The 12,263-nt window shown below is 36.3% G+C and overlaps 1 protein-coding gene across 7 annotated transcripts in view; it reads right to left on the bottom strand.

Annotated features, from left to right (window-relative positions):
* VPS13B (vacuolar protein sorting 13 homolog B) overlaps window positions 1–12,263 on the bottom strand; it is an 843,987-nt gene that overhangs the window by 189,580 nt on the left and 642,144 nt on the right. For all 7 annotated transcript variants that reach the window (XR_007148665.1, XM_047842688.1, XM_047842692.1 and 4 more), the window contains one exon: window positions 1,405–1,542. Coding sequence is in view for 6 of the 7 variants with exons in the window: in XM_047842688.1 (XP_047698644.1) it covers window positions 1,405–1,542 (138 nt within the window). In the remaining variant the exon portion in view is untranslated. The remainder of the gene's footprint in view (window positions 1–1,404; window positions 1,543–12,263) is intronic.

Below are 12,263 nucleotides of genomic sequence, written 5' to 3'. Positions count from 1 at the left end.
GGGAGAGAGAGGGAGAGGAGGAGAGAGGGAGAGGGGGAGAGGGGGAGAGAGGGAGAGGGGGAGAGAGGGAGAGGGGGAGAGAGGGAGAGAGGGAGAGAGGGAGAGGGGGAGAGGGGGAGGGAGGGAGAGGGGGAGAGGGGGAGGGAGGGAGAGGGGGAGAGGGGGAGGGAGGGAGAGAGGGAGAGGGGGAGAGGGGGAGAGGGGGAGAGGGAGAGAGGGGGAGAGGGGGAGGGAGGGAGAGAGGGAGAGAGAGAGAGAGAGAGAGAGAGAGAGAGAGAGAGAGAGAGAGAGAATATCTTAGGCAGGCTCCATGGTCAGCATGGAATCTGACATTGTGCTTGATCCCATGATCGTGGGATGATGACCTGAGCTGAAACGAAGAGTTGGGTGTTCAACTGACTGAGCGTTCCAGGTGCCCCCATTGTTTTAAATTATTAATGAGGAAACTAATATTCTTTTGATAATAATATGAAGCACTGTAAGTATAAAATAACGAAAGAAAAACTGAAATAGTAATTTTTATTAAATAAACAGCTAAGATCTCACTGAGCTCTCCTCAGTGAGGAAGAGCACCATGAGATGAAGAAGAAATAGAGCAAGAAAGAGGAGGAGGAGGAGGAAAGATGAAAAACCTTTAGTTCTGTTAAAATTAGTGTGGTACAGAAGTGATCTAGGTCTTTAGAATCATAAAGACCTGGGTTTGAATGGCTCCTCTGCCATTAAGACCTTGGGCAATTTACTTCACGTTTCCGTCTTAGCTTCCTAATTCATAAAATAGGGATAATTGTAGAGGCTCCTCCTTGGGTCTGTATTAATACAGAAAGCACTTAGTACCTGGGACTAATATGCACTCAATACATTTTGATGACCGTATCTGTCTATCTAAACCTGAGTGTTTAGATATGCCTCAAGCACTTTGCTATGCATTTGAAATAAGTATATTTATCTAATTGAATATATTGATGTATACTGCCTTGTGTGTGTGTGTGTGTGTGTGTGTGTGTGTGTGTGTGTATACACATATCATATGTCTCTTCCATCCATCCATCCACTTTGTTTACAGTAAGGAAACCGAGGCATAGGAGATTAGATCAACTGCCTAAGGTCACGCAATTAGCAGGAAAGGCAGAAATAAAGTTTTGGGTCTTTGACTTATAATTACTTATACTAGTCAATTATTCTTTAATTGGTAACTACTTTTTGTCGGACTAAAGGTAATTTTTAGTGCCTATTAATATTTGCCTTTTAGTCTTTGAAATGGGCAAGCTGAGAAGAATACACTTCTGGAAGACAAATGAACTATTCATTTTTGGCAAGGAATGTCACAATCACTAACACCCTAAGTACATGTTAATATACTCACATGAAGAAAATGTATACACATTTGAATTGTGACTTTCTTACCTGGTCCATTAAGAAAGTCTTTAATTTGTAGCGTTACCAGCGAAGGTGGAATACCACTTTTGCTGTCTATTTCCCCAGGCACTGTCTGTAGCCAAACTGTGCAGTAATCAAGGGATTCAGGCAGAGTCTTCCCAGGATCTGAAGTGACAAAGTTTAAATAAAAAATGTCAATCACATCCCAAACATCTCATTTTGGTGTAAGAGCTTCAGCTGACAAAGAAGAAGAAAAAATGGTTAAATTCACTGTATATAACCTTCACTGATTCATTTGTTTGTAAGTATACTAGTCACACAAGTACTTTATGGAGAAAGAGAAGCTCTCTCTACATTGGAATGATGCAACCATGTTTTTCAAAATCAGACCAAAGGAAAAGTCATTTCAAATCTTAACTTATATCATCTCTGAATGAAGGTAAAGTTTCTGTGCTCTGAGTTGCTGTTAACAGTTGTATAGTTGGATTTCTTTTCTTTCTTCTTCTCTTTTTTTTTTTAAACAGGATGTTGGAAACAAATTAAAGAAAAAAAGGCAAGCTTTTCAGCTTTAAAAAAAGGCAAATATATGTTCAAAGATGCAGTGGATTAGTACTACTTAGGGTCTATTTGATCTGTTTCAGAGTTTTACTGACATTACAATCACTTTTTACTGCTAGGCTTTTGAAGTTAACTTCAGTAGCTTTCTCATAACCTTCTTTAATGATAAAAATTGGTCAATCTTTTATTAGTCCCAATAATGACTAAATCTTGATTTTTTTCTGTTTTGACTTTTTCTGTTAGTGTGTATTTCTTACTTTTTTGGGTTTATGTAGTATATTCTTTAAGAAGTATTTTTTAGCTATTGGTGATGGCAAACTGAATTTGCTTTTTACTTCTTGGCAATCCAGTTTTTATTGAAATAGCTCTTTAAATAAAAACGACTGCTGCATCTTGGCATACAACGTAGTAGGATTTAAAAAAAAACTTCTAAATATTCACAGTTTTTCTTTAGTTTCAAGATTGTTTTACTCTCTCTGTTTTAATAGCCTCTGAATGTCAATTTTATAGGGATGTTCTTGCCATAGAGTCCATCTATTCCATTTTCAGTCGATTTGGGATGTGTTCTTAAAGTGTTATTTATTTTAAGTTTTATTGATTGGATTGCTTTCAAGAATAGCATTTACATACAGTGTATTATATTCAACATATGGTTATATAGTATTACTGTCATATGTGAACTGGGCATATAAATTCTGCCTTGGAATTTGTATTTCTTGACCTTATCATGTGATTCTTATGAAATATGGCACATATGAACCTTTATGTGATTTCAAAGAAAATAGTGAAAGCAATTGATCGTGACGTTAGATCTATGTGGTAAAGATCAAACACTAAGCTAGTGCATTCTTCTCTTTTTATACAATCAGTGAATTTAAAGCAGTGAGAATATGCATAGTAGATTCATTACATAGTAACACTATATTATTCTCTCTTTAAAATATAATGGTCAGGTGTCATGAAACGATAGCAAAAGTCTGTTGCTGGTCGGATCTACAATCAATTCAAAGGAGCTATGTAACTTGACAGGACCGGAGTGTCTACTTCTAGAATCTCACCTACGTAGCCATCATCAACAAGCATTTATTATCAAGTAAATAGTACCGTGTTAGACTCATAAGAGGAGGCATAGTTCTTCGTTATGAAGAGAACATAATCTAGAGAGAGAACAATGACCTCACAGAGAAAACAGACAGAAGTGATGTAACTAACTAATGGACAGAGAAGAATTACACTGATGCAGAAATGTTAATATGATGTGTAAAAGACTGGCAAGTAAAACTTAGGCTAAACCAAACAAGTTACAGGAATTACATATTCAAACTCATGTGACAGAAAAGGGATGTATCATTAATCTACAAAGAGTTCATGCAATCAATATAGATATTAACCTAGAAAAATGGGTAAAGAATAAGCAATTATTAAGTGAATAAATTAATAAAGAATTAACAGATGAAGAAAACGAATGGCATATAAACATTATGAGATACTAAATGTTAGTAATAATCAATGAAAAATATTTTAAATAAGTAGAAATTTTCATCAGATAGCCTAAGACTAAAAAGAACTGATAATGCCTGTGTAGTGCATGCATGCACACACACTGTAGAAATGTTAATCATAGCAAAAAGTAGAAAACAACCTGGAAGTCCATCAACAGACTAATGCTTAAATAAACAATGGTAATCCATACAGTTGTTTAGAAGAATCAAGAAGATCTATATGTACTGACATAGTAAGACATCCATTTTATATTGTTAGTAGTAAAAAGCAAAGTGGTTAAGCATCTTTTCATTTATTGGCCATTTGATTCCTCTTCTACAAAATATTTACTCATTTTTCTATTAGTTTTTTTCTCTTGCTATATTATGAGCGTTAACGTTTGTCTGTCATACATAGCAAGTGCTTCCCCCTGGTACGGTAGTTGTCCTTGAAATACATTCTGATGCTTTCTGCATACATACTTTTTTTTATAGATGTGGTAAAAAAATCTAATTTTTATTTACTGGATTTATCCCTAGGTGATAATATATTTTCCTATAGTTTCTTGAAACATTTTTAAGATTTCTGTTTTTACCTTAAGTTGTTTAATCCTTCTAGAGAGTTTTATGAAAAATAAGAAAAACTTTCTGCCCAACAATCAACCATACACAAATTAAAACAAGTAGTTTTTTATTTATCAGATTAGCATAAACTAAAAAGACTGATAATATCTTGTGTAGGGGAGAAGGAGAAATGGGTCCTCCCATGTATGGTCGATGAGAGTGTAAATAAAGTGTTTTTGCATGAGTAGGGGAGAGGGTTGAAAATGAGTGACTACCAAAATTCTCAATATCCATACTTTTTGTAATTAGAAAGGGCACATGTGGCACTCTATCTTAAAGAAATAAACCTAGCTGCACACATACATACACAGTGGAGGATAATCACCTTTAAGATGATCCTAAGCACATAATGATATATAGACCTATGTTCACAGCTCAAAAAAAAAAAAAGATGACACACAAAATATCTAAAAGAAAAACTGAAGTGAAGGGGAGAGAAAAAAAAACATTTCAAAGGAATAATATTTTGATGTTCTACCTTCATCAAAGTATAGATGGGGAAGCACCAAGTTCTGATAGTAAGAATGAGGGTTTTCCATGTAGGGGAGATAGGTTTCATGGAGGTTGCTTCTCTTTTCATAGAAGTTACAGGGCCTGGCCATCTGGTACCCAGCCTTGGAAGCTGCACTTACAATTACAGGGGCAATTACAGGGGGATAGGACTTACCAGAGATGAAATAAACAAACTGGCAATACTAGGAAGAAGAATGGGAAATGGGAATTTAAAAACATGGAAAAGTCTAGGAAACTTATCTGAAGAAGTCAAACTTTCAATGACTATTTTTCCTCACCCTCCCAAATTACTGGTTTAATGACATTATTGGGTTAATATGGCTATACAACTGGTTTAAAAGTACAGCTGTATTTATAGAGCTGACAGAGCAGAATAACAAATTAGGAACATCCAGGAAAATACAGGTTGCGTGTTTGATGGATATTGAATGTGTGACAGGAGAGAGGCTACTCTCCCAGTTTTAGCTAAAATCTCTACTGTGGATATGCCTCTAGTCATGTGGGTACAAGCCGCAGCAGCAGTAGCAGATCCATGAGAATCCCACAGAAAAAGCTCAGGTTTGCAAGTCACTATTTAATCCCTTATGATTATGATGAGGGGCATGACTTTTAGACTTCCTCTAATATCTTCAATTTAACTTCTCCTTAATTCCATCATCAAGTCTGGAAAATGGGATTCATATTACACATTCCTCAGGGTCAATGTAGCTGGGAAAGCACCAGATAAATTAAGATTAAAGGAGTCTGTGAGTATAATGTAAATAGAGTGACAAGCAGCGATGACTACTTCATATGGAAGCTCCTTCAGACTTTGCTAGTTTTCTTCTCCATATTTATGAGACACCTATTTGAGCACAGGAAGCTCTCAAAAAAAGTAAGCTTCTGCTGCTGTAGATGAGCACATTTATGCTGTTGTCCCTAAGCCTAAGAAACAGGAGAAAGTAGTACCTTATTAGGAGTTGCAGAGTGGGGGAAATGGGTCAGAACAAATGACAAATTGCTCATAGCCATAAATCTTGTTGAAAGTCAGTAAAAATTCACTTCAATAAGGCATTGGTATTGACAAAGTTGTATTATTTGTTTTTCTTCTGGGCTGACCTGGCCTCCAAAAGAAAATACTTCATCATATCATGTCACAAAGAACACCCAAAGAGAAGATTCAGAAAGTTTCCAGTCTGTTCACAGATGGATCAAGATATTATTGGCTTTCACAGAGACTTGTTTCAGATTGTATTCTTTGTGTTTGTAGATTACTTTGCTCTTCTTCATAAACCTTCATTTCACTTAACTGCTTGGGAGGTCTTCCTCTGAATCTGATAAAAGTAGTCTTTGTACGGCTGCTCATTATTTTTTAACCCTCAGCAAATATTCACAGAGTTAAGTATGTTTTGCGTAACATTTAAATTATACAAAATATAATAAAATACAACATGATTCATTGTGACCAACTCAAAGTGAAACTTGGAAAATAAACTCATTTATTTCCTTTGCAATCTTCTACTTAACAAAAAGTTTGTTTTCTAAGCTCATACAGAGCAGCTGAATGCTACAAATTTTGTAAGCTTTATTCGATTCTACTTTATACTACTCTGTTTTGCTCTACTATGTGGCAGGAAATTTCTTTGTCATAATTAAGCTGAATTTTTATTGAGGCTCCAATGAGAATACATTTCCCCACAGATTTCAGTGATAATTTTCCCACTTTAAAGACGGACATAACACTGAATATTTAATGAAGTCCAGTCACTTTTACACCAGATATTTCTAAGTGTTAGCCATTGCAAAAATCAACGTTTCCATTTCTTTTGCCATGTGAATAAACAACTTTGAATTTTAAAAATCCCAATGCCAGAAGGAGTTGTTTATTTGAAAACTAAGCATCTCTTATAAAGAGGACTCGAAGGAGACTCTAAGCCACCATTATTTCTTCCTCACTCTCCCCATCTTCCCTAACAGTTGCTTTTATCAACCTCAGGTTTACAAAACACTTGATAATCTGTGCCTCTTTCTGCTTTTTCTTAGCCACTTCTATGCTCAAGAACATTTCTATGAGGAGGAGGTTGGTTAAGGAAAGCAGAAAGCAAAGTTAGCCCAATGGTGACTTTCCCTGGCAGCTCCAGGCAAAGACTCTATTGTGGAAGATGCAAGTAACTACAGTTACAATAATGTTTTTGCCCCTTTGATTCAGTGTTCTCATGGTACCTTTGTCTTTTACATTTTTGTGGAAAAATGAGTGCTAATGCAAATATGGAGCAATGTCAAGGATACGAAATTTTCCTATGGTGGACAGTTCTTATAAACTTGTGGTACTGGAAGAAATGTTATTAATTGAAATTTGGGGGATGAGTGCTGAAAAATAAGCTTTTGATTACTGGGGTATCTCATTTTAACCACGTTTTCTCCAGTAGGTAAACAGTTTATCACCTTACTCCTGGTATTAGCTTCTTGCTGTTAATACAGCAAGATCCTGTTGGTGCTTGCAATCCTGGGTAATAAAATCCTGCTCTGTATTATCAACAACTTTTGAAATTACAGCATGCTTTCATTTGTAGTCCTGCAAATGTTATCATTCCTGAATCATTATGATTAAAATTAATGTGTTCCCTAAACTACTATTGCAGATTTAAATTTCAGTAACTTTCTGCTTTGATGTCATATTGCACTGAGTTTCCTTTCTGACAGTAGTAGTACATGATCAAAATATCGCAAGTTCCTCAGAAGCATAAAGTAAGTGCTTGTTATGATGTAGCACCGCAAATAGCCTCAAGATTTACTTCTGTCTTCATTTTATCAGTTCCAGAAAGTCCAGAAGGATCTAATGTTTGGTTTCTTAAAAGAAATAAGACTAGGCTTTTATTTGCTTTTTATTTTTATTTTTTTTTGCAAAATCTTCAATGACGTGTTATGGATTACAAGTATTCTGTAGTCTGCCACAGTTAATGAGCCCAGACCTGTCCTGGGCTGCCACAGAACCAAAGTGGCATCTATGGTGGCTTAGGGAGACTGGTTCTCTTTGGTTGGAGGTACACAGGGTTGTTAAGTTTACGAAAAAATGTTTAAGTGACTTTTGATGAACTCTTAAGGGACAACTGGGAGATGATAGGATACTGTCATGTAAAAGAGGTTTACGAAATGGTCTGTCATTGACTTAGGACTTACTGAACACAGACAGCCCTACTTTCATTGAGCTTTCCCACATTTTGTTCTATGGGAGAGTTTACATCAGTTTATAACACAGTAGAAAATTCAGGGTAATGAAAAGAACATGAACTTTGGAGGCAGACAGATCTGGGTTTAAGTCCTGATTCCTTAAACTGGGTAAATTTAATTTTAACTTCACGGAGTCTCCAAAATGGGGACAATCCACGAGATTGTGGGTTGTTGAGAATATTATATCAGATAATATATATAACATGGTTAGTACGGGACACGTCATGGTAAAAGTTCAATAACAGTTAATGTTTTGTTTCTAAAACACAAACTTTAAACAAAATACAGGAGTATGTATGTGTGGTGCTTTCAAGTGTCTACTCCTTCTAGTTTTTGTTTTTGCTTTTTAATTTTGAAAAATCTTTTTTTTATCACTGATCTGAATTAAGAGGAAGATAATGGGTAAAATATAAAACTCTTTGTTTATTAGTGGAAAGTATACCCAATTTTGATCTTAAAAACCAGTACTAAGTTTACTTATATTTAATTCTTAAAATTATTACTGAGGTTTAAAATACTTGTCAATGTACTTTACTTCTCTATTAAATTCTCCTGGCTGAGGAGAAATTATAGATCTGACAATTTCTCTGCACTGTGGTTCTGATAATTATCAAAATTATATTGTGTTCTTTTCCACTCCTTAGAAATATTTGGCCAATGTATGAATCAAGGAAGTAAATAATCTGCAAACCAAACAGACTCTTTTCCATTTTTTAAACTAGAAGTTAGAGACTCCTTTTAGTAAGTCTGGGTATATCAACTTTTATACAAAGAAAAGACTGAAACGACACAATGTCCAATAAACATGGCTAGTGCATCAGAATTTAAATTTCACACAGCTTTCTTTTGTTAAGGAAGATCAAGCAGAGTTCACAGCCAGAGTAGAAAGGGAGAAAATACTTAAAGAAGAAGCAGAGTAGTAGGTGAGGGTTTAGAGATTCCCTACTCTCCCTTCCTCTCTCCAAGTTCCTGACAAGATGTTCCCAGATGGTCTTTTAGCTTAATCCTTTTGTGCCCAGCCAAGAATACACAAACGTGTTTCTTCATAGAACTTGAATAAAATTTAAAGCAAAGTGTTTTTGGAGGATCTACATCTATTTGCCTCTATCTATGAAATTAATATTGTTTAACCTCCAAAGGGACCTCTTTCAGAAGCCACTGTTGTGCTTGATTAGGCTGCACTCAACGGCTGGCAGTGTAACTCCCTGCAGTGAGAGGTCAGGATCAGAACAGTCACCTTTTGACCACTGTATATAAAAAAGGCAAAGCTACATATAGACCTACTGGGTTTCTCCTATTTTCTATATTTCTTTATGATCCTTAGTTTAAATGGCATCTTTCCTCTTTTTTAATGTGCCACAGAAGCAAATGTGGTCCAAAAAACCCTCAAAATGCCTGAAAATTAAATTGTGAAGGAACCTAGATCCATAAAACACAGTAACAATTCACTGTCAGAACAGCAACCCCCCCCAAGAAACCGATTCTAAATTGCTGTGGATGCAAAGTAAGTGCTGCCATGTCCTTGCTGATATCCAGGCATTTGGCTAACTCCATAAGCACTTTTTCCCATGCTCTGTCCCTTGTACGTACTAAGATTTGACAGGAAAGGGAAGAGGAAATTTCCTGGTTTGAAATCCCAAGCCTAGAGCCCAGAAGAGGAACAGGAAGGATTAACGTGGCCGCTGGGATGTGTGATCATCGGTGCCCATTAGCTCTTACTTTTAGAACCAAGTCTTCCATATCTTGCTAAAATAAAAGGAATTACATTACTTATATTTAATGATGCTAACTAGCAGATAATATACGAAATATCATTTCAATGAATTCCTTTTAATTTATTTTCTGTGCTGCTTTGTGGTGTTCTTACTGTCTTTTCTTTTTTTTTTTTTAATTTTTTTTTCAACATTTATTTATTTTTGGGACAGAGAGAGACAGAGCATGAACGGGGGAGGGGCAGAGAGAGAGGGAGACACAGAATCGGAAACAGGCTCCAGGCTCTGAGCCATCAGCCCAGAGCCCGACGCGGGGCTCGAACTCACGGACCGCGAGATCGTGACCTGGCTGAAGACGGACGCTTAACCGACTGCGCCACCCAGGCGCCCCCTCTTACTGTCTTTTCTATTTGGTTGTTTTGATGTTAAATTCTAATGTGGGTTTCAGATGTTTTACATGACAACATTTGATTAAAATTCAATGCAAGTAAATACAGGGTGCTGTACAGAAAAAAATGTAGTCATATAAACCTATATATATCTGTAAGGAAGATCAAGTTAATCCCAATTTTAAACCTCTTGTCTGCTCTGAGCAAAGTCTTGGTTCTGTAACATTGAAAGCCAATTTAGTGGTTTTAAATGATTCCTTCCATTTCTCCTGTTAAGTAAATCCTGATGATCAAGATGGATGTCAAAAGGGCCAGAGCACTAGTCTTCCTCATGTTTAAAAAGATCCATTAAGCTCTTCCTTCTATTGCTAATAACTAAAGAAGCCCCACTTACAGTTGAACAATATTTCATAGTCCCAAGGCATTTCATAGATATCTCACTTGGAGCTAAGATTAAACTGTGAAACTACAGAGACCAGATATTATTATACCCATTTTAGAGATAAGGAAACTAAAGCACCAAGTTTAGTTATTTGCATCAAAGAATCTTGGCTAATGAGTCAAGACTAAAAATCAAAGTTTCTGATTTCCCTTCCAATATCCTTCCCTATATGTTAACTCTCCCTACTGGCTGGGTCACATCTTTTTTTTTTTGGTTAATGTTTATTTATTTTTGATAGAGATGGAGTGTGAGTGGGGTGGAGGGGGGAGAGAGAAAGAGAGAGGGAGAGAGAGGGAGAGAGAGAAGACATAGAATCTGAAGCAGGCTCCAGGCTGTCAGCACAGAGCCTGATGTGGGGCTTGAACTCATGGACCATGAGATCATGACCTGAGCTGAAGTCAGACACTTAACTGACTGAGCCACCCAGGCACCCATGGGTCACATCTTATTTAACTTTCTCCCCACAACTCTCCCTGAGAGATGCTTTAGAGTTCCTCTCATTTAAGAGAACCACTTATTGGCCGATTTCTGTCAATGTAATAATTTCACTTCGTATTACTGGCCGGCAAGAAATGTTCCCAGCAGCTAAATTTTCAGATAAATGTTCAAGTTGTGATCATTATGACATTAAAGTCACAGGTTAATTCTAAGCCTTTCCAGAGACATTAGCAAAACCTTTAGTTCTGAAGAGACATGTAATTCAATCCTTCTCTTTTAGTCACAATAACCAAATGAAATCAAGATATGATTTATGAGGTGTAAGAAGGCAGTTTATGATTTTCCAACTGTTGGTTTACTCAGATGTCTCTGGCACATTTTCTGCAGACCTATTCATGAAAGGGTAAAGAAGCCAATTACTGTAACTGAAAATTTTCAAACTACACAATAGCTATAAATTGAACTAAAATGACGTGAATGCTTTTGGCTGATTACAACCACTATTTTTAAACTCAGCCTAAAGATGTTAACAGTGATGATAAAAACAACAACAACAGTATTAACACATACGGAGCTCTGTGTTACACACTCAGCTAAGAGCTTCATATACATCATTTCATTCTCACATCAACTCTAGCAGATCACTACCAGTGTTCCCCCTGTATTCTAGATAAGGGGCCAAGGCTGAGAAAGAGGAAATAACTTGCCCAAGATCACACAGTTGTTAAGCAGCAGACCTGGGATTAGAACTCAGGACTGGCTGACTCCAAATCTTAAGCTCTTATTGAACTCTTCCATGTTTGCCTCTTAATTAGAGCTGAAGTCATAGATGCAAACTTTTATAAAACTTTAAAATGTAGAAGGTCTACTATACTAGAGATACCATGTTGTGGACAGTCCTGTCATACACAGAAGTGTGTTATTACCCACTCTTTCAGTACGGATTCTAATCAACTTTAATTTCTCTATTTTAGTCTAGCTGATGCCTGAAAAATTACAATAAGTAAAGAAGTTGCGGGAGAGATGAGGTAATTGTCTTCAAATTGGTTTGTGGGTTCCTGGCAAACAATTGAGTAACAAGCTACTGGACTGTCTGTGTGCTGAGGAAGTACGGGAGTTGGTTAAATTCCCTCAGAATGGTTCAACTCCTTTACAATTGACCAGATGGCACAGTCATTTCTTCAAAAACAAACAAAAAGCCCCAAACAAACAAGAAGAAAAATGACTTTTTAAGTCTGCCTTGGGCTGCATAGTCAAGATATGAGGCAACTTCAAATCTGGGTTCCATTACCTTAAACAAAATAAATACCAATTTTTAAATATTTATAAACACAACTAATACGATTATGTTAAAAACAACTACATTCATCTTTATTTAAATGAGAACTGCCAATATTACAGCTGCTACATATAAAGGTGCTGGCAGAAGATCTCGTTTCTGTTAGATGTTGCTTCAGGTAAGAGGGACATGGAAAAGCCCACTGTCACATTATTTTAATATTTTATTTATTTATTTAAA

This window comes from Prionailurus viverrinus, chromosome F2 (assembly GCF_022837055.1).
Source record: "Prionailurus viverrinus isolate Anna chromosome F2, UM_Priviv_1.0, whole genome shotgun sequence".
Lineage (NCBI taxonomy): Eukaryota > Metazoa > Chordata > Mammalia > Carnivora > Felidae > Prionailurus > Prionailurus viverrinus.
The sequence above is the reverse complement of the archived record's forward strand: the minus strand, read 5'-3'. Positions and strand labels throughout refer to the sequence as shown.